This window comes from Centroberyx gerrardi, chromosome 18, assembly GCF_048128805.1.
Source record: "Centroberyx gerrardi isolate f3 chromosome 18, fCenGer3.hap1.cur.20231027, whole genome shotgun sequence".
Lineage (NCBI taxonomy): Eukaryota > Metazoa > Chordata > Actinopteri > Beryciformes > Berycidae > Centroberyx > Centroberyx gerrardi.
This window is the reverse complement of record NC_136014.1, coordinates 18,637,162-18,664,342: the sequence shown is the minus strand read 5'-3', so window position 1 is coordinate 18,664,342 and position 27,181 is coordinate 18,637,162. Positions and strand designations below refer to the sequence as shown.

Genomic DNA, 27,181 nt, shown 5'->3' with positions numbered 1-27,181 from the left:
TCCACTCACTCACTGATTGCCCGCATACCTATACCCTCACTGTTACGTCACGCTCAAGATGGCTGATGATTAACGCCATCTGTGGTGGGCAGGCGCCATGCTAACATCCTGGAACAGAGTGGATGGCGCATTCCAGATCCATCTGTGCCCGTACACACAGATATGTACACAGGGGCGGTGCATGGACACGCCTGTGTACACACACATATGCGCACACAAATACACCCACACACACACACACATGTGAGCATGGAGACAAACACACACACACTCACACAATCACATGCGCACACACCAGAATACAAATAGAACACCAGAGAGAGAGAGGGGGGGGGGGGAGAGATAAGAGGAGGAAAACAGTCTGCCCCAACCCCTATTGATAGCAAAGAGGCTTGGACTGTCTTTTTCAATAAACCAACACTTAATGTCCCTGGCACTCTTTCTCAGCAGATCCACTCCGCAGCATTTCCAAACAGCTAGAGAGCAGGAGGATATTAATTAGCACAGTGTGAGATTGGTCACGTCTGTTTTGAGAGCCCTGGATTTGCCTGGTGTTTGAGGAGTTTTTATCTTCAGTTTGACAAAAATAGAAACATATTGCACGGCCTCGGAAAACTAGGGTCACTAGACCAAGGCAAAAAATAGTGTTCAAACACGTTTAATAATTAAAGACAAAGTTAGAAAAAGACCACAAGGAGTGCTTTAGCATATCTCACAAGTTACATGTCCACTTTTGAGCTTGTGCAAGCATCCGGTGAAAAATCTCAAGGAGTTCAAATATTTAAAACCGTACTTGTATATTTTACCCATGTCTGCGAGTTACAAAACAAATAATTTCTTTGATGATGCCACTATATGACTCCATCTCACTTGGCTACCTTGACTCACGATTACATGATTACCTCCAGACAAACACACTGTCTCTGAAGATGGGCAGTTTGTCTCTCACGAGTCATTTCATGAGTTGATTATCATGTATGTCAGGTTGATGACAAAGCAGGTCATGGTGGACTAGATGCCGAGGCAATGTAGCTACACCTTCACGCATACTCTAGGTCATCACCATCTCTCCATCATTTATGTCGCTGTAGGCATTTTAAGTCCATAGTGCACAAGGTTCAAGGTGCTGGGGGATGTTTCGGTTGAATGACGCAATGGCCCAAATGCTTCTGCGGAAAGAGGAACAGGAGAATTATGGGGTTTTTCAGAAGACCCATTTGTCATCCTCCTTTTGCTTTTTGGTTGGTCTACTCTGTTGTGTCTGTTTGTTTGTTTGTTTGTTTCTTGCTCCCTGTGCTAAAAGGAGATGAATCCATTTTGTGCTTTAGTGTGTGGGAAAAAAATTCCAACAACAAACGTTTTACAGCCCTCCCTCTTCATCGGAGCTAAGAGCGGCTCAGCTATTTTTGCTGCGGGGGAGACGAGGCGAGGCGAGGCGAGGCAAGTGGAAGCGCAGCTCGCTCAATGTTTGGCTGCTGGTGGAGATGGGGAAGATGCGAAAGATAAATGGCTTTGTTCTTTACCGACTCGCGGCACTATAAAGCCCCTTTAATATTTACCACTTTCCCCCAAAATACAAACACGGAACGAAACAGCTTTCATTACAGCATGTATGCCACGACATGCCCACTGCACATACGCATTCACACAGCGAGGGCTTTGATTATATCTTACCCCCCATCCCCTTCATCCTGGCTTTCACCAGAGAAGAGGAAAGAGGACTGTTAGTGGGAAAACTGCGCAAAGGGAAAGAGGGAAACGGATAATGAAACTCATTTGGAATCAAAATGACAACCAGCTCCGGTTGAGACGGAGAGACTGAGAGAGAGAGAGAGAAAGAGAGAGAGAGAAGCACAAGGAGACAGATAGAAAGGGGGAACTGGGAGAGGTGAGGCTGAGATTGGAGAGGGACTGTGGGCTACTGGGAGGCTGTGGCTCCCCTTAGCATCTGGGTGAGGTTCATTAAGCAGCGGGTCTGTTGTGGAGGGACTTCGTTATGAACCAGACCCGGAGCCATTGGAGACGACTGGGGCCGCTGCTCCAAGGTCACGGCTCCTCCCCAGGGACAGTCTCCGAAATGGGATTGAGATGATGATGATGATGATGATGATGATGATGATGATGAATGGCAGATCATTTAAACGCATCGGGTGCTGTGTAGGAACACGACTGCTCGGGCGGGGGAGAGGCAAAATCACAAGCAATGCACATCTGTGCGTGCAAACACTGGGACACACACACACACACACACACACACACACATCCTTGTTCATCCATCCTCATTATTCTCTATCCCCTAACCCTAACCTTAACCCTCTCCACTACATGCCTAACCAACCAATCTACCCTAAGGTCCCTCATGCGGACCATCACTACAGACACACGTTTCACGGCCAAGCTTTGCTCAAACCCACAAAACTTTATTTTAAATTCTAGTCAAGATCCTAAGGTTTCCAAAGATACCAAATATGGCATGCTCTCCTCTAATGGTGCAGCCATAAAAAAACATGGCATCTTGGGTTTGAATATTTCACTCAAAATAAGCGTGCAATAGCTTCAATGAAGTGTTAGAACAAGCAGATACAGAATATGGATGTGACATTGTCGTACAGTTTGGAAAAAATGTTTTGACTGTTTGAATGTTTGGAGAAACTAACCCTTACCCTAACCTTAACCTAATCCTAATTCTAAATTGAACCCTAAAACCAAGTCCCAACCCTAAAATAGCCCCTTGAAGAAGTGAGGACCGGCCAAAATTACCTCGCATCGCAAAAATGTCGTCACTCTGAAGGTTTAAAACTCAAATTGGTTCTGACAAAGATAGTACAGGAACACACACACACACAAACACTTTATCTGGTTTATATATTTTCCAAATGTATCCTACACTACAGAGCAAATTATTCATGACGCTGCCTCTGTCTCAGCTAGAGATCTAAGCACAGACTACACAGGCATGACCAAAATACTGAATCAATGGGCAGTAACAGCGGTGGAACTCAAGTGTTCACTGCTACAGTGCTTACATATAAAAAGATGTTTCATATCTCATTACCCACACTATTATCTAGCACGGCACCCAGGTGTGCCGTTAAATCTCACAGTATTTGTCCCATGAATATATAAGTGACAGGCGGGGAGCAGGGATAAGCTCCTGTGTCTTTGCGAGGGGCCATGACAATGAAAACATACACAAAAAAAACCCTCCCTCTCTCTTCTTCTAGTTATTAGCATGTGGCTGCTGACCTTGGCACTTTTTTTTCTTCTTGCACGGCAATTCATGAATGTTTGGTTGTAAGTCACTCACTGAGCGTCATTTAAATAACTAAAATGTAAATGTAAATGCAGGCTAGCGTGATCTTGTTTTGCTTAATGTCGGGTCGCACTCGCAGCAGCGGAGCAAGTGTGGACACTGTGACGATTTCACTGTGTTGTACATTTCGGCTTACAGGGTAGCACCCTGATCTACTACTGTGTTTTCTCATTAGATCTTCTACCTCATTTGTTCCCTCTGTCACATTTGTTCCCTATCAACTGTATTTTTTTTGTTTTGTTTTTTACTTCCACATCCCACCTGAGCCCCTGATCTCACCATGATCTATGCTCATCGGAGATAATATATACAATCTCGGGGAGAAATACTGGTCTTCCAAATCATTAATCTTTGGTCTTTAACAATCAGCGGCGTGCAGAGTATGTGAGGGAGTAGGGAGTATAATACAGTGCGGAGTCGGTCCTACATGAATGAGAGTATCCATAAAGGCCTGTCAGATTAGGTGTGCCAATTCCTCAGTCTGGATTTATTATTATTACGGGCCGTGGAACGCTGGTGAATACAGCCTGCATGCAGATGAGGGGCACGACTGGCGCGGAGACGTCAGACCAGATCACACTCCATTAAGTTCCACCCCGGAGTGTGTGTGTGTGTGTGTGTGTGTGTGTGTGTGTCTGTGTACATGTGTGCGTGCTTCAAAATGTGTGTGTACATGTATGTGTGTAGCGAGAGGGGGATGTTTGGGGAGTGGGTGTGGGGGTGGTGGGTGAGATGTTGTGTGTTAATATGTGGAAGGGGTATGAAGCATGTGTAAGAGTGTGTGTGCGTGTGTGTGTGTGTGTGTGTGTGTGTGTGTTCAAGTTCGAGTGTGTTTATTTGTCATATACACAGCATACACAGGGTTAACAATGCAATGAAATGCTTGTATGCCAATGTACTGTATGTACATACTTGTCTGTGAGATATCCTAATCATACATAAACACATCAAGGAAACTGCAATGGCTTCAACCATTTACCAGACAAATTCTGGCTCGAGTAGTTACGCAATAATATTCAACACAAATACTTTCATAGGATATCTATTTTAAATGTAGGAAACAATGTCAGCGAATAATGAAATGACAGAAATAAAATGTGTCATGGTCATGCCATGCAGCTAGAAGTCGGCCTAAATGCGACACTCAGCTGGACCGCTGGTTTTGAAATGTCCACATTGATGTGGGGCTTACGGCCCTTCACTCAACCAATTATATTACCCACATATTTAACTGTGGGACTTACAGGTCCGCACTCTGCAAATATGAATTTAGATGTTATTGTCCCAGCAGAGAACTGTAAAACGTTTACAAAAAAAAAAAAACATGCTTACCTTGTCTAATTTTCCAAAAATAGTCCACACAGCGGACATATGGACAGCAAATTCAACTGTCTTTTAGCCATGACGATGTCTGAAGTTTACCATAACACACTCTGCAGAGCAGCTCACTCATGTGACGTGATTACTATGCGCTTGCTGCTACTTTCTAACAGGGTAATCACCTGTCTTCATATGGAAATGAGCCAATTCGGTTTTTGCAATGGAGGGGAAAGGAAGAGTCAACTACTGGGATTATTACATGGCAGACAAAAACAAAAAAAACCCAAAAAAACAAACTTTCATGCCACCAGGTGCCGGGTCCACGCAAATAAGTACCGGAATGCAGGTAGTCCAAAAGCGCGAGGCACTGTGTATAATACAGCCATTGATTTTCCTGTGCGGCCTCCACACACAGAGAAGCCCAGCTCTATCACAGACGCTCTCCCCACCAAGGGAACAGAATATCAGGACACTTCAGACTACCAAAGGAACGTGGACTCCATACCGGCTTCTTCTGCACAGGGAGACTGCAGAGGAGGACGACGGGGAGTCATTTGCATTCATAACCGACTCCCCGACTCTCTCCCAGATGTTGGTACAGGACGATCTAAAACCGCGAGTGTTTGCTCTCCCACGGTTTCATCCTCGCATACGCTCCACCTATTAGCATGTCTTTGAGCGCACCTTCGGCGTGCATGAGCATGTACTCGGAGAACAAAGCCCCGTAGCTCGTAAAGTGCCACAGATATCCGCTCTCTAGCTCTCTGCCATCTTTCCTTTCTCTTGATCTTTTCTATCTGTGTTTACTTTCTCGCCCCACTCTCCCGCTCACCCTCCTGATTATTATTTTTTTTTCTTCCTCTGGTTGTTTCTCGTGTATTTGCTCTTCCTGTGTCTGTTTCTCTCTCTTTCTATCCTCGTTGCTCTCTCGCTTTCTTCCTCTACATCTCTATGTCTACTTTGCGCTTCTTCAAGAGACACCTGTGGAGACTCTGTGCACAACCGCACTCCTATGCAGCAAGTAAGACGTATAAAAAGGCCAAGCCACACAGTAAAACTGCTGCCTTTTTAAATAACTAAAAAGAAAGAAACACTGACAGACAGAAAGCGGGAGGGGGGGAGAGCCTGAAGGTGAGAAAAAACTATTGACTTTCACTGTTCAATGCTGAGTCGATGTTTGAAGTTTGAAGTAAGTTTTGCCTGGAAGCTTAGATGTTCAGGAGTATTGACCGCAAAGAATATAGAGAGGACTACAAATGAAGGATGAGAAGGCAGAGTAGATGGACGTGTGCTTCAGGGTTTGAGTACATAATATTTCAAATGATCACACAGAATATAAGATGTTAATGTTTTGCTATTTATTACCATTTTATGGGCTGGAAATCCTTTTGATGTTTCTTCTACACAAAGTGTTTAATGGATGTGTAACATTGCAAAATCTAAAGCCTTTCATTTTTCATTCATCATTATTTTTCACAGCCGTTGGTGCATTCCAAGCATTTTATAAGCTGTGCATACCGCCTCCAATCAGCTCTTATTGTAAAAAAAATAAAAAATAAAAACTGGCATCTTAAACAAATCTTAAACAGTATAAAAAAAAGGATATATCTACCAAACTTTCCAGAGTATAGCTACTTGCCAAAAAGCTATACAGCCTAAAACATGAAAACTGAGCAAGCAGCATAGGAAGAAAAAGATTTTCTGCCACAGTTAAAAGTTTTTTTTAAGGTTTTCTATTCAGTAAGTCTGGCTTTTGCTTTGTGCACAGGCACTACAAGTTGTGTTGCAGGATTGGTTAAAAGAACTGACACTGCCTCCAAATACATGTACTTCCCCGTGAACACTTGCATCTCTGCATGAACGGGCTTCTTGTATTCCCAACCCAGGTTAACACCGACACAGAGAGGGAGAGCAGGAGCATAAATTCTGAAGCTTTAAGGCAAATCCAGCGCACAAGCTTTTGAAGAGAAATCGTCAATCGTCACTTGAGGTACACGTGGTTTTATGTGTGTGTATTTGTGATTTTAATTTGGTTATTGGAAGAATACTGTGTTGTTGTTTTTTTCATGCATCCATTTGGGCATCAGCAAAGCTTCCACCTTCTTTACTTATGATTTAAGCGAGGCCGTTAGTCAGTCCTTCCCCATTCTTCAAATATTAACTCACCCATGTCTGGTTCAGGCTGAAGACAGTGGACATTGCAACCAAACTTACTGTCACAACAAGTGTTTCAACCAAATCAACCCCTTCGGAATGTTTGGCTGTCAACATCAGTTGGCTATGAAGCACAAACAGTTTAAGGGCGGCAGAGCTAATCGCTTAGGGATGTTTGTCAGCTGAGTCATGTTAACTGCGGCATTCAATAGAACTGTTTGCCAAGTAAAAACAGCTCCCTGACCTCAAATGATCACCAGACGTCTGACGCATATGCACTTGATCACATATGTGCATCCTGAGCAATATGTTCCTGCTTGTTTTGTCAGATTTTGGGTTCAGAGCCGCAAAAAAAACGTAGCAATGATTAAAAGCCCTTGATAGAAGGGGAGAGACAGAGAAAGAGAGAGAGACAGAGCGAGGCAGACAAACAGACAAAAGAGAGATAAAGCAAGACAGAGAGAGAGAGAGACAGAGCAGTAGCGAGAAACAGAGAACAAAAAAAAAAAAAAGATAGTGACAGCGAAATAAAAAACAGAGGGGAGAGGTGTCAGCAACACAAGAGCCCCTATCCCATCTGGAAAAGGAAAGATGAATGACGGGAGCTAAATGAAATGCCACTCTAGGTAATGGGAAAGAGCCGGCGTCAGGAAAGCAGGTCACTTGAATTGCAGGGGATGTTCTTGAGTGGCTTTGCCCTCGGGCCTATAGCGCATGCAGGCTTCCTCCTCAAGAGTCGATAATATTAGCTCTAAACACACACACACACACACACACACAGACAGTAATGTAGTCACTGCTGTGTGTGCCACCGCGTACTGCTTGTGTAAAAACTCACGATGCATCTTTTGCAGGTGACAGTCCAGCCAGCCAGAACCAGCACAAACTGAATCTCCTCCAATTTGTTTCTCATGTTGTCTTAATTGGATATGTGCACAACAAGTCAAGCTATACACAGCAGAACAGCAACTGTAGCCATGGCGATGTCGATGATTACGAAAGCAAAATTGTTTTCTCTTGCTCTCTCTCTCTCCTCCTCAGCTCCCAATGCCTCACTCTCAATGACCTCTTCCCTTCTTTTTGCTCTACCTTCACCCCTCCCTCCTGCTCTTTCTGTCCTGTTCCTCCCTCCCCCTCTCCATCCCTCTGACCTGGATTATATATTTTTTTGGCTCCCTGAGCTGAACAATACGCTCCAGCGTATTAGCATGCAGCCCGGCCCCAAAAAAAAAAAAACAGAAATCCAGCTCAAGCCCCTCCTCTCTCCCTCTCTCTCTCTCTCTCTGTCCCTCTTTCTCATCTTCCTCACCACGGCCCCGACCCTCCATCTTACACTCGCTGTGACTCTCACGCTCATTCACTCTGTCCCCTGGTCGCTCTCTGTTTCCACTGCTTTCTCTTTACCCAGAAGGCCTCCATCTATCTTATCTCTCTTCGTCTCATGGGCTTGAATTCCCTGTGTCCCTCCGTCTCTCCCCTCCCCTCCACCTCCCTTCCTTCCTTCAAAAAACCTCCTCAGGTCCCTCCTTCAGCCTCGCCATCCCTCTCTCCCTCCATCCATCCATTCCTCCTGTCATCTACCCCTCCTTTGCTCTGTCCCTCCCTCTTTTCATCCCTTCCTCGTTCCTTCGCTGTCATCCACACTTCACTGCCCTGCCACCGGAGTGCTTGAGAGAGGGGAGCAGCATGCTTCATTTAATGACAATAATTAATTCTCCCTCTCCCAATCTTAATGAGCCAAATCAGTCACAAGCCCCCCCAAAAAAAGAGAGAAAGAAAAAATATAGGCAATGAGTGCGTCTCATCTTTAATGCCTGTAACACGGCTCACACAACCACCCGCGGCTCGGCTTCATTCACGACGCATCCCTCACTCTTTTAACCGCTCACTTACTCTTACTCACCTGGTCGTGAGCTACTTCTCCCTCTCTCTACTCTCGCCATTTCTGAAGTTGCGCATCTGAATGATGATGCTTCAGTGTAGCAGATTTAATATAGCGGTGTATTTTTCATTTACAGTCCATAAGTCACTCTCTTAACCGCTCGCTCATTCTTACTCACCTGGTGATGAGCTACCTCTCTCTCTCTCTCTCTCTCTCTCTCTCTGTCTCACTGTCTTTGTCCCTCACTCTTTCAAGCTATTTAAAGCGAACAGTAACACATTTAAAGCTATCACTTCAAAACAATGACAGTATATTTTTCACTTACAGCCCACTCCTCACTCTTAACTGCTTGCTCACTCTTACTCATCAAGTAATGAGCTGCCCCCTCTCTCTGTGTAATGTTCTAAAAAATAACAGAATTTATTATTTTGCATCCTTTTTCAGGCCAATGTCTCTTTTAGGTTTGGTTACTGTTTTGAACAGTCGTACCGTAATTGGCTATGCCATGGTAATCAGTATGCATATGCCACAGGAATCATAATTACTATCAAACTAGCTGTTTACTACCCAGATCTTCAGATATTATGAAAACACATGTAGTGCAAGTCTACTCTAGTTTCTCCTCCCCCTTCTCCTCGAAACCTTGTCAGATATCTTGTCTCTACCATGTTCCATCAAGATCAAAGACACACACACACACACACACACACACACACACACACAGAAACATCGCTTCTTGCCTGACACACTACAGGTCCTATGACAGATCCTCATTAGCCTGTCATGTGTGTTTGGCCAACAGTGAGTGAGTGACACACAGGCCAGTGGACATGACTGGCCATAGAGAGAACTAGTGCTGCGTCCTCAGCACTGCCATTAAGCAGTCTACAAATTCAACTGTATTTTTCCATGACTCCTGACCTGAAAGCTCCTTTCAAAGCCAGAAGCTACGACTGCCTTTCCAGGTCAAAACCAAGGTCCTGCATGTAGCCAGGAGCTGTATGGTCTCTCCCTGGTCCGAACCAGATTGTTTTACTAAAGCTAATTTGATGTAGCCAGCAGCTTGGAGTCAGTAAAGAGGAGGTTATTTTTCTTCTGATCAGAGCACAACCCTTTTCAAAGCGAGCAACTGCGGGTCATGTTTGTTGACATTGTTCAGCTATGTCATTCCCCCTGATGCGTGGACTCAAGACCAACTGCCATTCTGTGCATACAAATCACCAACTAATTAATCATGAAGGTCAGGCTTTGAACAGGATACAATTGTGTGAAATGATTAAAATCCATCCCTCTCTATTCAGTGAGATCTATCTTTTGAGCAGTGCTGGGGTCAATTCAATTTTAACTGACAAACAAACTAGAACCTCCATTTAATTGGATATTGATAGAGCTCTAATTTTCCAATATTTTTTAATACTGTAGCTTCAAAAAAGGTTGGGTGTGCCAACCTTCTCATGCTCACACGGTTTTAAAAATTTGAATCCTGAAAACAACCTGCTTCCTGAATTGAACTGGAAGTAAACTAAACCTGCCTTGGCCTGTATGGTGCAGATGCATGATAGGGAAAATTAAAGCATAGCTTTCTCGCACAAAAGGATCTGTGAGTGTTAGCGTGTGTATAGTGTGCTTGGTAGCAATAAGATCTTGTCTAACTACTGCTGTGTGTGGTAGCTTTAGATTGACATGTCAATGTTTTCACAACTGGATCTCCAAGCTCCTTAAGATCACAGTGACTGACGCTCTTTATCCCGTGGATCTGGCTAGACTTAATTGTAAAAATCTGCCCTTCACAAGCCTTTATAAATCTTCCATCCAACAATAGTCTTCTTTAGATATCATTATCCCCTGGAAAAACTGATTTTCCAAGACTGACTGAAAATTAGGTGCTATTTGAGGAGTTAAGTACCATTCAATTCTAGTCCAGTTCAGTCATTCTAAAGAGGAGACGTCATTGTGAAAACTTGTAAAACATCCCATCCCTGTACTGTCCAACCCATTTAAAATGTAAATAAATAAGATAAGACAAATAAGAAAATAAGAATTGTGTTGTCAACTGACCTGTGTGGCTAAATAAAGGTTAAACAGCAGTAATGGTCATGCGAGAACAGCCTGGCCACTAGACACCACTGCAACAATTAATAAGACGCAGGGATTGACAGAAGGATTAGTGCTCTAAACAGACAGAGAGATTACTCCTCTGAGCAACCACGCTCCAAAAAAACGAGAGGAGAGGAGAGGAGAGGAGAAGAGAGGAGAGAAGAGGAGAGGAGAGGAGAGAGGAAAGGAGATCCAACTCCCAGTGGCCTTTGGTTCCCCCTTGAACTGCTTCGGGGAGGGAGAAGTTGAACAAAAACACCCCAAATTAGAAAGAGTGAGCACTCTGAGGGGAGGGAGAGGGACGTAAGGAAGGGAAGGGTTCACTGCAGTATTGCATCACTACATTTCATTGTCATACCTCCTTGCCTCTTCACTGACATTTCCACTGAGGAGCAGGGCATCCAGGGTCAGAAATGATGTCTCACTGCTACAACTGACCCGTTACATTGCTTGAAAGGGAGTGATTATGTCGGCGAGCTAGCGAGACAAAAACACAGAGGCCCAAACAATAGCGGGAGGTCACCTTGATACAGCTGCCTGCCGGAGACACTGCTCGAACGAGGAGAAAATGACTCAATTACAACCAAGCACACAGACACAGCGGAGGACTGGAAAAGGGGGCAGGGACGGAGGGAGATAGGCAGAACAGAAAGAGAGAGAGACGGTAAAGAAAGATACGGATGTAGCATTTGTAGTTCTACATCTTATAGCATGCTTGCTGCACTGCTGCTCCACTGCTGAGAGGAATCCTATGGGTTACGGTGACGATTGCGTTGAGGACTGTGTAACCCAGATAAAAAAAAAAATGTAGCTACGTAGAACCTGCTGCTCCATTCAAATACATTCTGTCAATAGACCATATTGCCTGTTTTAAGTCCATAATGTTAACACAACTCAGGGTTCCCACATTCACTTGGACATCAAATTCAATAACTTTTCAATGGCATTCAAGGTCTTGTTTGGTGAAATTCGAGGACTGGCATATTTTGGCATATATATTGGCATATTTTGGAGTAAGACATGACATTGGCCAAAATTATTATTATTACATCATAGAGGCTTCATTGTTTTACTCACAATCTTGTCAAGAAATCATGGTCAATCAATCATTCATTTTAAAACTCTTGCTACTGTATATCAGTGCAAATATCCATCATGCGGTTTTCCTCGGGATGTGAAGTGTTGATGCTGGAACGGAGAGAGGTCCAGAGAGCCGAGTCATAGTGAGGAATTTGGGTGCTGTATTTTAATACAGGCAGACTTTGAAGGCTGTCCATTCATTTTCAAAAACGTTTATGGCTTCAATTTATTTTTCTCAAACCCACACGCTTTCTGGCAACTTTATGTCAATGTATTGCTTAAGTATACTCACTGTGTAGTATTTGTTCTTATTCTTATTACATGCCCCTAATTCATGGGCGTTACACATTCAAATTATTTTACTTTTTGCGTGGAAAAAATCTAATTTTGCGCTCTTTTAAGGGGCTTCATAAGGTTAGGAATTAAATGGCGAGTAGCAGTTAGATTAGAGATTACAGCTTTATGTTGCAATTTTGCGGCTTTATGTTGTGTTGCGATTCAGTTCTGTATATAGCCTTTGAGAAAGAATAGCTGGCAGAGGGCGTTGCAACACGTGGGGGGACATTTCCAGGATTGATGCAGAATGATTTACTTTTTTAATATCACTGTAAATGAAAGGGATGCATTAGATCGAAGTTGGGAGGTACTGATCAGGGAGGAGAGGGGGGCATATGAAAAGAAAAACAAGAAAGATGATTACATTAAAAAGCAAAAGTCAGATATTCCCCAGTCACTGCCACATCTTTCTCCCAACAACTAGCTCCTCTATCAGTCTTAAAATTAGCTCTTGACAGTCTCCCAGAAGAGTCAGTGGCATGTAGGCCAATATATATAAAGCTTTTCCTGTGCCTGGGGCCAGCCAAGCCTCACCAGCAACCAGCCAATTCCACTGTGGCTGCACACAAGCAGCTCACAAACACACAGATACACACACATGCACGCACGCACGCACGCACACACACACGCAAACACGCACAGATAAGGGAGTATTTATCAGCTGAGAGAGTGCATGTGTGTGCGTTTATCAGAGTGAAAGATAGAAAAGATTGATAGAGAAAGACAGAAGGAAAGAATTGTCGATCGCAAGGAGAAACAGTGAGCGATAGAGCAGACTGTGTGAATCTGTGTGTGTGTGTGTGTGTGTGTGTGTGTGTGTGTGTGAGTGAGTGAGTGAGTGCGGTCTTGTGTATTTTCGTCTGCATTCCAGCATGGGTGTGCGAGTGTGACACTCTTGACACGTATATATGCTACGAAGTGAATGCTCACTCAACTCAACTTACATATATATCACATAATAGTCTAATCTTCTTGCTATAGTGAAGCACACAGCACACACAGCCAGAAAGGACACTGGACAACACACACCATTCTCACACACAACGTTCACACCAACGGTATAAGGCTGCATCGAAAAATACTATCTATCTCTATAGACATGCAGGTGGCCAAGTTCAAACCCCATGTCACGCAAGGTGGTAAAAATTCATAGTAAAACCGCTTCGGAAACTGTTTTGAACTGATATCAGAAATATATTTAGGTCCCAATTCACAGAATGAGCAGTTATCAGCTATTTATGACTACAGACATTGTCTCAACTTTCATTTTGGCGCTATACTAATAGGTTTTCAATGTTGGTACAGGCTGTAGTATCAACATCTATTCAACATCAAAATGTTAGCTGGGTGGGTAGTATATCAATTGTTGGTATTAATGTCAATTTTATGCCACTAAGGATTTTAAGGCTTCCAAGCATCACAAAAGCTATCAAACATTTCGGAGCATCAAAATGAATAAAAAAAAAAATCTTTGAAATATCTAGCTGTTTCTTTCTGTATCAAGAGTCCTTATGCACTTGTAAGTCAAAAAAGAGAATATAATACATGTTGTGGTAGATGTTGTAGATGGTGAAGCTAACCTTTTGTTTACATTTGAATTAAGCATCAGGCCTTTAAAGACTCATATAATCATGTTGATTTTGGGCTTTAATTTTAGTCTGTTTTGATAAGGGTAAATGTACGTAACGCACAGATCCATGGTTGTTCTGCTTGGTGTGCCGTATTAGTTCTATTGGGAAAACTTTTCAATGAGAAAAGTTGTTTGGCCAAAACTTCGACAAATAGGGGCCCGCATTCACAGCTTCCCTCTGCACCAATTTATTTGTCAACATCTCTCAAGATTCAGAGGAAATCTGTGTGTGCAGGACATTTCTCTGTTTTCTGTGTCTGGTTTGGTGAGCCTCCACCCCAGGTTTAGCAGGCTAGTGTCCCTGACAAGACCTGAGCTACAGTGTAGCTCACACTGGCCCTAAGCTATGGCCGTGGCCCCATTCTGCCAGGAAAACCAATTACTTAGTGTTTCAAAGCCCTCTGAGGGCCCGAACGGGGCCCATCATTTAACCATGAGACACTCCGACTTCACTCACTGCCGGCCTTCCAGCGGCGGGTCATGCTGACACACATACGCATGTGCGCACACAAAAATACACACAAAACATATGAACATATATATGAACACACACATATGAACCAAATTAGTGGAAGGAGAATGAGACTTTTGATGTTATAATATATCACTTACAAATATAGCAGAAGAAAGAAAATAGTATCTCAAATCCTCCACATGAACCTACCTGGTCTCATGTCCACCAAACAAATGCAGACACACATGTACGTGAAACACACACACACACACACACACACACACCCACAGCAGTACCAAAACTGTACCAGAAATCTACAGTGCCAGAGAGAGGGAAAGAGAGAGTGAGTGAGAGAAATGCTCCCAAAAAGCTGTCAGTCAAGAAAAGGTGCAGCGTTCTCCAAAATGTATTTTCCAATAAATTTTTAACTAGTGCCGGACAGGGAGTCAGCGGCTAACTGAGTGACCTCTCAGTTGGCCTTCACCAGGATAGAGTCATGTCTGAGCCACAGATAGGGTAAGCTTACTAGTGTCTTCTTACCACAATCGCTCACACACACATTTACGCACATGCTTACATGCATCACACACACACAGACCAACGTCAAGTCCGCTGGACCAGACATTCTGTCATACATTAGCCCTTGTGGGAGGCCTCTTTTGGCTTGAAGAGGCTACTCTTGGTTTACACCATGCCATGGGAATATGTATGTGTTTCTACAATTCTGTCTCTCATTAAATACTATCCTTACGTTTCTAACATAAGCTTATTATATAATTATCTTAATATGAAATCAATCAATGTATTTCTCTACCTATAGCTCATGTTTTGTGAGGTAGAAAGTGAAAACCTCAACTTCAAAACAACTCAATTCGCCCCTAATCTACTCAGTAGGCTTTCACTTTGTCTTGCTCTATCCGTCTCTGCAGGATAAGTTAATGAGTCTAATGAGAACGAGAGAGGGTGAAGGGGAGAGAGGGACAGAGGGAGAGAGAGAAGGAGAAAGGGGAGAAAGAAAGGGGGGAAGCAATCAGATGTGGCTCTGCCCAGCCTTTGGCAATGACAAAGTGGAGCAATTATGCATGAAGGCTGTGACATTGACTGTGGCATCACCTCTTCTGCTGATCTGTGAAAAAGCAAACATACTCTATAATTCAGAAAGGCACTCACTCAATCTCCCCCTCTCTCACACACACACAGACAGACAAAAAAATTCCCCCTTGCTCATATCCACGTACAAGGACACAGATGATCATACCTTGACACGTTAACACACATGCGTGCACAACCACACACACATCTCAGTGGGTGGTGTGAATATTTCACAACACAGGTCGGCAGAAGGTCAGGGCTATTCTGCAATCTCTCACCCAGTGGGTGTGTTATGGCAGTTGGTGAAGAAAGTAGTCCCTAGCCCAGCACCTACATTTAGCCTCTCATCTCTCGCTGGATTCACACACACACACACATACACAGATCTAACCCCTGCATGCCCGTGGCCCCCGTCATCCGTCTCCACTGTCCCACTTGATGCTTGGTTGCGTAGTAATGGCGTCATGCTTGAAAGAGATATTGATTACTCACAAGAATGAGCCTTCTGTGGCTGTGGCTTACACACTTGGCTGTAACCGCGGATTCCTACACAGTCACCGTCGCACGCATGAGCATAGAAGCGCGTAGGAGGGTAAAGTGGGACGTTCAAGCCGCTTAGGTCAGCTACAGCATACAATGGTCATTATATAGCATTATTGACTGCATGGGTTAAAATAATAACTGGGCTTCAAAGGTCACTGGTTTGGATCCCCAAGCCAGCTAGGAAAATCTGGGCGGGGATGTAAATGGCTTAACGTATCATTAACTTAGTGGATAAAAGGAAGAAGGCAGCTGAAGACTCTGCTGAAGCCACATTCCTATCTCTTTACACTTTCTAGCTAACAATATACAAGCAAATACATTAAATGAATGGACAGCTCACACTCATTGAGCAAAAAACGATGAAAAGGGTCCTAAAGGGAGATTTAAATTCATCAGCTGTTCCAACTGTGCATTAATGAGTCTAATAGTGTGTGAGCGGCCATCCTTTGAATTGCCAGAACGAGTAAATAGTAACCACAAAGGATTCACTTTGTCATCATTTCTCCCACCTCTTAACACCTCTTTCACATTAAAGAGATGCTCATGAGCATCTCTGAGAATCTAGGGTCAAACCATATTGCACCAACAGAGAGTACGGTTGGCTCAGCATATTTCCGTGCAACTGATCAGCCAATTACAAGACTAATTATTGCCTCATGCAGATCTGTCAGGCTCCGAACGAGCGGGGGCACTGGGGATCAATAGGATCTGTTAAACCTGGCAACAGATACGCATACACACCGCTGAAAGGAGGAAGATGATCAAACGCTATCAAATGCCTCTCCGAGTCTCTCAAAGGACCCCTAGTCAGGCGCTGAGGCAATGGGGGTTAATGGGTGTGCTGAGAAGCTTTGAGATTCGCCTGGTATACTAGAACACGCAAGATGAATCCATTATCCGCTCAGCTACCCTCAAATTAAAAAAAAAAAAAAAAGGAGAGAGAGAGAGAGAAGATGAAAGACTGAAATGATGTTTTGTTTACTTGAGGCTTCAGGGGGGTCACGGCTGAGACTAGAGTGGATTGGGAACAGGTAGCGCAGTGGAAGAGGGGACCGAGGGATGGAGAGACGGAGGGATGCAGGGATGCAGTGGGAAGGGGGGGAGGAGGAGAGAGGAGAAGTAGTACAGAGTAGAACTGAACTTCAACTGAACTGGGCAAAATGAAATGGAGTAAAAGAAGAGATGAAAAAAAGATGGGGGACAGATTACTTAATCATGGGACAAGAGCTGCCATTCCCAAACTTTTCCCCCAGAAATGGCCGACAGTGAGAGAGAGGCAAAGGGGGTTTAAAGAAAGAGAAGAGTAGGGGAGAGGCAACAAAAGAAAGAGAGGGAAGAAACGGAAGTGTAGAAAGAGAGCGAGGTACAGAGGGAGGTTAGGACAGATTACTATGTGTATATAATTCAGAATGAACTGATCACTGTCTGATAGCCCAGATATGGCAAGAGGAAGGGTGGAGGAAGGTGAGAGAGAAGATATGGGGAGAGCGGAGATGCATGAGAGGAAGAATGGGGGGTGGGGAGAGTGTGAATAATGGGCAAGGTTAAGAGAGGGATGAAGGGAACATGTGGGAAAAAGGGGGTAGGGAGAAGGTGAGAGAGAGGACAGATAGGGAGAGGGAGGGAAACACTACAGGAGCAGGGAGTGCAGGGTTGAGAGGAAGGAGAAGAGAGTGAAAAAAAAAAACAGAATAGAGCAACAGAAAGAAAAAGCGGGAGCAGTTGAAGCATGTCCTCCAAATGAACAATAAAAAAAAATTAAGGGAGCCTTTAGAGCCCTCTCAGTACATTTGTTATGACAGCACCATTGGAAGCGTGCAGGCACTGTGCGGCAAATGCATCTGTGTTATCAGCGATGAAAGCAATTGAGTGAGATGAGAGTTCGATTTGAAACAACTCACAATCAATCCACTTTGTGCAGAAAGCACTAAAAGTACAAAAACCAACAAAAATAAACTAATTAAGGACCTCAACCCCAACCTACACGAGCATGCGTGTGCACCCAAACACACACATGCGCACACGCACACACACATGCTGTCTCTCTATCTCAGCCAACCTGCACAAAACTGCACACATGGCTGCATACGTAGACACACACACACACACACACACACACACACATATACACGGACAAATATACACACACACACACACACACACACACACACACACACACACATACATACACAGACAAATACACACACACAAGCATGCACACACACAGCCAGTGTGGAGTTGGAGTTGATCAGTGGTTGATTATCTTCCCTGAGTGCAGCGCACCCTGAGCAGAACCAAATCGGATGACTTCATTAGCATATCATCTGCATAATGGCTCAGCCAGAGCAAGGGCATTTGCCTGCTACGTGGCTCCTACCATGTCTCGTTCTGAAGAGGGGGTTAGGGTTAGAGATTCGGTTCAATTTGGCTCTAACTAACCAAATGCCGGTTCTCTCCTGGTGTAAATGTACAGCCATATGCCAGCCTTTAGACATCCCAACTGACCAGTTAATTGAATGAGCATGATGAAAAAAATATTCAGCCTAAAATAATTTCTCTCTATTGTGCACAATTGCTGGAGTTTCCTTGCTGAAACATCCAATTATAAGCCTTTCTGCTGCAAATTAAACCAGGAACACGTGGGCACGCATGTTTGATACTGTGAGTATAAATTGCCTGAATATTTCTATTTTAGCATTCTGAACATTTCTCTTTGGCAAATGACCTCCATTCCTGAGAGGTAGAGGAGGGTACTGGGGGATGTTTGGAAAGAATAATTAGCTTATATAAAGATGTGAAATCATTTTAACAGCCGTAAAAAAATATATGATTAGGAAAACTGAAAACTGAAATATCGGAATGCTATTAAATCACATTATACTCTCAAGGAAAACATGTTCATATTATAGAATTAAAACATCCATTCTGGCCCAGTGACAAAAAACATATGTTTGAATGGAGCACCAGGTCCTAACTAGCTGCCTGTTTTTAACTGCTTTACACCAGATTTTTGCAGAAAACACAACTCTCTTACAATATTTTTTTTCCTACAAATGGTGTGGCATGAGAGGTTCTCCTCCCAAAGCCCTGAAGGGTTTTCACCTCACAAAATATTGCTGTTTTGTTGTTTGAAGTACTGTATGGCTCTTGCTTTTCACCCTTTTCACACTTTTATGCTAACAGCAGTCATTGCCATCTTTCCATCAGTTCCGGTTTTGTTGCACCGGTCAAAAAAAACATTGTGCTTATCACAAAGTCAGTATCCAGGAAACCATCAGGACAGAAAAAACAACCTCTTGCAGTCATTGCAGTCAACATAGTTTATAGGTCACAGTTCCACCAATTTCCTTGATCTTTCTTGAAATGAGACGGCAATTTTTACAACCATCTGTGTCAAACAGTTTGAAATAATATGCTACTCTAGTAGACTACATTTCAGTGCGCACAGACACACAGACACATGCAGAAATAACTTCAAAGTGAGAAGAAAACCATGTTGTCAGCCATCTTGTCAGGCAACAGGAATGCCCAGCAATATTAAACTCTATAACTAGGAAAGGTTAGGAAGTTGCTATGTCATCGGAGGGAAAGAGAGAGGCAAAGAGAGAGGGAGAAAGAGAGCGAGAGAGATCAGAGACACAAAGAGAGACACTGGTGAGGCAGTGACACGAATAAAGGAGGGAAAGAGGTGGAAGAGAGAAAAGCCTGATATTAGACAGAAAAGAGACAACAGGCAGAGACAAAGGATAAATGAAATAAAGATATAGGGGAGAGGGAGAGAGAGAGAAAGAGAGACAGACAGAGACAGAGAGAGAAAGAGAGAGTAGTTGCTGCATTTCTAACCATTCTGCTGCTCTGTGTGCCATGTTTGTTTACTTTCTCCCTGGTGTGAACATCTCTGCATGGCTGCAGCCATCACATCTACACATGTCACCCCTCCATACACACACACACAGACACACACGCACACACACACACACACACAAACACATGTATGCCATGCATGCACACTGAGGCACACACGCGCAAATGCTCCCACACATTCCTAAGCCTTATGTGCTCACAGTTAGACTTTCACAATGCAACCCTTCAAGCCACATCTTAACCTAGTTCTTCGCATAAATCCTACTCATAAGGTCTCAGGCACTTCATGAACAATGCACAGCATTCCTGATTTTTCAGCCAAATGTGTTCACTCAGTGTACTACTGCTCTCGCGTGAAAACATTCTTCTTCAATTTTCATGTCGTATTTTTAATTTTTTTTTTTTACTTGAAATGAGAGTCTATTTGGCTTCAGTGACTCATGCAAAACATTCCAAACACTTTCAATTGCAACACTGCATGGTCATCAAACACAGAAGCTTACTAAATAACTGGCTTTTTGAAGATATAACCTTTTCATCCAACTGCAGCAGTGCAGTATGAACGAATGTTTCGACTAGCATCTTTATTTTGCACTATGCAGATGTACATGTGTGTCTTATGTAAATATTTGCGATTTGTCTCTCTTGTCACTTTGCAGCAAAGCCGATAATGACAGCTCAAACATTTTATGCTAACATATTAGACATTTTGTTTAGACATTGGCTTAACCAACAGCAATTTTCCTTTAGTGATGCAGCATCTCAAATAAAGATGGACAAATATGTCAGTTACATATTCTCATGTTCTCTCTCTCTCTCTCTCTCTCTCTCTCTCTCTCTCTCTCTCTCTCTCTCTCTCTCTCTCTCTCTCGCTGTTGCGTAACCACTGACGCACTCGTGATCCGTGAAAAAGAGGGAATCAGTTTTGCTCGGTTGATCCCAGAGGTCAGCAGCAAGAGAGAGACAGAACAGAGGGAGAGGAGTAAATAGAGCACGTGGACAAAAGAGAGCCAAAGAGAAAGAGAAGGAGAGAAAGACAGCCAATTGTTGGGTTGGCATTGGCGAGTTGGTGTCTGGGGCGAAAGAGAATGGCTTCAAACAGAGGGTAAGAGTTGTGCATTGTAGCTGACAATGTATTCTGAACCTTTGCCCGTCGTCTGGGGAGCCGGTGATGTAGGAAATGGCTTGGAGGAAGAGAACAAGAAAGAGCAGAACACAACATGACAGAAAATAATGTAATAGAATCCAATGGAAAATGAAAAGCCAAATAACAGAATAGAACAGAGTGTAACAGAACGGACCAGAAGGATAAGTCACAGCGAAGAAAACACAACAGCACAGTAGATAGCGCAGGGTAACAGAAAACAAAGAGATGGACAAAATATAAAGGAAAGTAGAAGAGAAGTGAAAGGATATTCCTATTCCAAATACAATGAAACTGACACACAATCTGCTCCATTCCTTAATGCCACAGCTTTCACCCTCTGACAGAATTGCTTGTAACCTCCACTTTTCAAGCAAGTTTCTCACCAATTCGGGGTCTGACTTCCCTGGATTGGAAGGGGGATTGCCACTGTAAAATCCTACTCTAGCCAATCAGCATCCTTTTAGAAACAATGGACCGCACGGAAAAACCCGCTTGTGTAAGGCAGGTCTTTATTTATGGCTCATATTTCCTGACTGCTTTGGGAACAGCCAGTCACTGCTGAAATCAATTTGACCAATGCCCTCAATTTTAGCAACTTTGAAAACCACCATAAGGATTCTACTGTAGTTTCAGACTTGAGTAATGAAGTGAGGCGAAGTCAAACTCAAGTTCAGCGTGGGCGTCTGGCTATTAATAGCCGTTTATCAACAGCACGACCAACGCGCGCCAAAGCCAATAAGTGGCCAGCTGGTGCTCAGAATCCCGTGTCTGAGGCTTCACAGAAAAGCCTGTTTTCATTCCCTTGGTGAGGCCGCACACTCTCCAAATAAAACAAACTTCTGATGGCGTCATTTCCCTGTCCATATCTCATCCTCTAAAGAAGTAGAGAAGAAGGACAATTGGGTCATTTTCCAACACGCCTGTGTGGTTGAGTAGGGTAGAGACTAGGTTTGACTCTTTTGGGCTGTCCAACAGCAGTGAATTGATTCAGCACCAGTTCATTTGATGCACCTTTGTGAAAATGACAGTTCCTCATCCAACAGCACTTTGGGCTATCCCCAAAGTTGGTAAACCAAGCCGAAATAGGGTCTGCCCGATTCAGCTGCCATTGCAAACTTGCTATTATATCAATTCAATTTTTTCTCAAGTAAAAACCGTAACCGGGTTTAACACTCACCGACCGATATACAGAATGGGTTCATTAAGTGAACTGCTACCACACTGAACGAATGAATTACTCACATTGGTACACATTTGCCTTTTGACCAAAAGGTGGAACTGCCTATGTGGCTGAACAGTTTGTTCAGTCCAATACAGGAACCGAACAGTTTAGTCAATCCAATACAGCAAGTGAGCTACTAACCCATACACTAGCAACTGTAGCACTGAATGAATTGAATGAACGAATCACTCACATTTGTACCATGGCTTCTGTCCAAAAAGTTGGCACTGCGTACCCCCTTTAACGATACAGCAATTGAACGGTTAGTTCAGTCCGAATGAAAGATCAGTTCAATTTGAACTCAATTTGAACTCAACTCAAGAACTCAGTTTGAAATTCCAATTGAGTTCTTTTGGCAAACTGATTCAACTCTATCACTTTAAAGTATTGTGGGACAATTGATACGTGATTGGACCCATCACTAATGTTGGGGGGTGAGTACATTTAGTAGCAACAAATGTCAGTTGTAGACTATTGCTGGAAACTACTGTGCATTCAATGTACCATAGTAAATTGCTAAACCAAAAGGCATTGTGAGTGGGTATAAAGTAGCCGGAAAACCCTGGCTCTGAGGAGGATGGAGAAAGCCATACATAAACCCCACTGAAGCCCAGGAGCATCTGTGGACAGGCAGTAAGCACTAGCACGCCATAGCACTCGCATCTTGAGCCTGACGGTGATAAGAGGCTCACAATGTCCACAGTACTTTGAACTGGAGAAACGCAAGAAAGAGAGAGAGAGGAAGAGAGAGAGAGAGAGAGAGAGAGAGAGAGCGAAGCTAACTCGAATACTGAGGCAGACAGAGATAAATAGGGTGAGACAAAGGCAGAGAGAGAGCGAGAGAGATGGAGTCAGAGAGGGGGTGACTGAGAGAGAGAATACAGAGAGAGGGCGGGAGAGAGACGGAAACAGAGAGAATGTGACAGAGGGAGAAAGCAAAAATCTTGTCTGTGTGAACTTTGCGGCAGGACTTTGAGAGGATAATTAGGGAGAGTGACTCCAGAAGTGGAGAATGAGTTCCCAGTCCTAAGCCTTCATGCAGGGGGATTAGACTGGGGCTGAACTCTCTCTGTCTCTCTCTCTCTTCCACCCTCCATATCTCTTTCCTTCTGGCTTCCTAACTACTCTCTAAAGTGGACTCTCTGCTCCCACTGCCAAGTCGTGTCCAAACCAACTACAGCAGCTCTGTTTCTCTGTCCACCCCCGGAGTCCAAAATGGTCAATAGAAGAACTGCTTTAGAAAATGAGATGTCCGCCATTTCTGTAACACCTACAGATTACTGGCATTTAAGTAAAATCCACCACGGGTTTATTGTTGTAATTGTTAGCTAGTTGAAGCCTGTTGGTCATAAAAAAGCAAGACTTCAGAGGATATACTCACCATTTTTTTTCCAAATATTGAGCAATAACCACTAGGTCAGCTTTTTTCAACCATGTAATGGATTTTCTTGTGTTCAAAGGAAACCCATTATATCCTCCGCTGCACTGGCATCATGACTTGAAGGTTGCCATACAGGCCCACCTCTGACCTTGGGCTAGACTCTCATACCCTGATGAACACCACCCAGGTGTCCATTGAAAGCCACTTGCACAGCAGATATGCCATTTGTGATGAGACATGAGGGGGAAAATTGTATTGTCACAAGTCAGTGAGCACAATATGGCCCCACAACAGTACACCGTGGTCAGACTGTGTTATTTGTCAGTGCTACATTCCTTCCTTAGCACAAAATATGCTAAAGGAGTGGTTTTCAAACTTGTGGGTTCAAGCAGAGGATTAAGTGGGTTGTGAAATGAAGGCAAAAAGAATTAGTAAGTAATTTCCTACAGTGAAAGACTTTCAAAAGTTAATTTTAAGAATGTTAATAACCCATGCCACGACGACCAACACCAGCAAGTGGACGCTGACTAATGTTGTTTGTCATTTTCTGGCTTCAAGGCTAGTTCAAGACAGGGTGCAGAAAAATAATCTTTTCAGTCTCAGGAGGCTTTTCACATCAGGATGTCAAATCCAAACCCTGCACAATATTGTCTTTGAGTAAAAATTTAATTAGATTTCAACAATACAAGTGACAGACGGTGAAGAGAGAGAGAGAGAGAGACAGACCTTGCCTCACTGCGTATTTAATGGTAAAATAAAATAACATAAAATAACATCTCCTATTGTAAGTAATATGCTAACAACGAAATCATTCAATTTGAGCAATTTGAACATCTTTATCAGTTGGATATGAGAATTTTTTTATGGCAATTTATGTTGGACTTTTTCAAGTGGAGAGATGTTTAAGAAAATCCATTTCTTAAATTGGTTTAATTGAAAGTGAACTTTCCCCAACCCTGGTATGTACAGTATCACCATGAAAAAGTTTCTTCAAAGGTTCCTTCCCCCATAGTGTTCCTGGAGATTAGTGCATACTAACAAACAGAACAAGAACAAGTCTGCAGGTTAAAGTGAAGGGTGTTGCTAACTGGAGCAATGTTGCTAACTGGAGCACAGTCCTGGTCCACTGCCATGGCTTAGAAAAAGTTAGCTATCGTCAAAGCCATGCATCTAAAAAAGTTGCATCACTGAGCCAAGAACACTGAGCCGAGAATGATCGGGGCCTCGCCGATTGCAAGGGCGTAACACTTTCTCGATAGATGGCTCTGGCTACGTGTAGCATCAGCCCCAGATTTGACGACAAGGCGCTCCATATTTTTCACATTATAGATGTGTGGCTGGCCTCGCACCGCTGACGCACTCTCCCAGCCCCTTGAGCCATAGCGCTCTCTTTTTCTCCCTCTTTCTCTCTCTCTGTCTCTCTCTCTCAACCCCTTCCCCCACTCTCTTTAGTCTCCTTTCTCTAGTCTGTTCTCTCCACCACCCCCACCCCACCCCTACTTACTGTGCCCTCTGGCCACTGTGCCATAAAGGTACACACTGACAACTGCAGAGGCATGAGTCTAATGGCACAGGGACCTAGTGTCAGAAACATCCTCATTTTACCATCATGATTTTAGTAGTATTTCTCAATAGTAAAACAAGTCATGCATTAAGTTATGTAACCTAAACACTGCCTTGGTTACATACCTGTCTGCTTTAGAATCTCCTCCTTTCAGACCTCTAATGGTTGTTAATGTTATAATGTCATACTTTTGTAAGTTAATTTTTGCTTTCCCCTCTCCACAGGGAGAATACAGAGCAGGGTCTGCTACAGAACAGCGACGGGCAGTCTCCCTACTCATTATGCCACACCACTGCCCCTGACTGTATAGTACATAAACTATACAGTGTTGCACTGTATGTAAGCAAACCATTTGGAATAAAGATAAAGAAGCAGCTGTCTACTATAGTAAACATGGGAAAACTCACTGCGGCCAACTTTCAGTCCATGTGAGGGAATGCAGAACTTTCCTTAAACTGATATCAAATGAGACAGATGATCATAATTCATTGTTTTCCTACATCTAGCTAAGGGGCATACACATACACACACACACACACACACATACACACACACACACACAAAGTGTATCACATGGTTGTCATGAATGAATAATGAGGATATTCTCTGCATGATTGCGATGCACAGAGGCCTCTGCTTTAACCTCATTCAAATGAAGCCAAATGTCAGGTCAAGTTCTCCAATCAAGTCTTATTCAGCGAAGACAGAGAAGTGTCACAGGCAATTACACACATGCAAATGCTCACATACATGCACACAAACACATCTACACCCCCTCCACACACACACATTCCATTATCTAGTGTTTGCAAAGGCACTGAATAATCCATCGCACTTCATACTCTCATCATTTCTCATATGACAGTGAAAACAGTAGAAATCACTTACACTGTCCAGTACTGAAACCATATTCTCATCCACTCAAACAATCATCCTTCATACAACAATAATGTAGGCACTTGTTAACCGGAAAGCATTGAGTCCCCTGAATCGCTCTTTTTATCTCTCTCACACACAGACAAGCATACATCTAATGAACACACATAATGAATAATTGACCAGCGGCAGAAACACAAATTCAACACGCACAGACAAGCATATACGTATAAATACACACAGCTCTTACAGCAGAGAGCACAGTAGGGAAAAAAGGATTGCTATACCTTTGTTTCTACCTACAGTTACGGAGAGGAGAGGGGATCCGCAGAGAGAAAAGAGGGAAGAGTGTCATCCCGCGCAGAACAGGAGAGAAAAGTGGAGATAAGCTATTGTTAGTCTACAGTGAGCCTGTATGCTGCCAACTGACATTTTCATGCAAAATGTTGACGCTCATGCAAATGGATCGGCAATGGAGAAAGCATTCCTCGGGGGAGACACAAAGGAGCACGTGGCAGCGCACTGCATACACACAGTCGACATAAACTTGTGTGCACTTACACATACATATACACACACACACACACACACACACACACACACAGATACACACTGTGACCACAGACTTCATGCAAGGGAGAGGATCCCTCACAGACTCACCTCCCTTAAGTGCTCATGTACTGAAGTCACATGTAGTGCGACTCTATTGAAACCACATCATATTATGCCCATCTTCCTCTGCGGCTGTTCCTGACTCTCCCCACTTCACATTCTTAGCATGTCTCCTCTGCTTCTCCTCTCTCTTTGCCTTTTGATTTATTACATCTCTATACTAACACAGGCCCCCTCCTAAATTCTCGCCCCTCTCCTGTTCTACATCTGCTTTCCTGTCTCTTCTTTTCATTCCTTTCCTTTATCCTCTCCCTCCTCTCTCCATCTCCCATGTTGCGCATTTTCTTAGGCATTTTTCTCTCCATGTAGCTGCCTCCCCAAATTCCAACAATTTCCTCATCCACCGTTCTGCCTCCCTGTTTTTCTTCCTGCCCCCCCCCCCCCCCCTCCCCCATCGCCATGGAGGTCAGGCAGGAACAGTGGAGTGTGTCACTGCATGTTAGCTGCAGAAATGAGCCCAGCACACAATTATGTAATACACAGAAACCTGGGTGGAATGAGGGTGAGCAAAGAGGGGGAGAGAGAGAGAGACAAGCGGAAGGTGAGATGAGAAC

The 27,181-nt window shown here is 43.6% G+C and overlaps 1 protein-coding gene across 3 annotated transcripts in view; it reads right to left on the bottom strand.

Annotated features, from left to right (window-relative positions):
• The window catches only part of nrxn3b (neurexin 3b), a 259,015-nt gene that overhangs the window by 224,613 nt on the left and 7,221 nt on the right, over nucleotides 1-27,181 (bottom strand). Inside the window, exon 5 of one of the 3 annotated variants that reach the window (XM_071924920.2) lies at nucleotides 26,243-26,254. The exons of 1 other annotated variant lie outside the window; for it this stretch is intronic. In XM_071924920.2, the coding sequence (XP_071781021.1) occupies nucleotides 26,243-26,254 (12 nt within the window). Of the gene's footprint in view, nucleotides 1-14,854; nucleotides 14,893-26,242; nucleotides 26,255-27,181 lie in introns of all 3 variants that reach the window. One more of the 3 variants, XM_071924921.2, reaches the window with a different exon arrangement.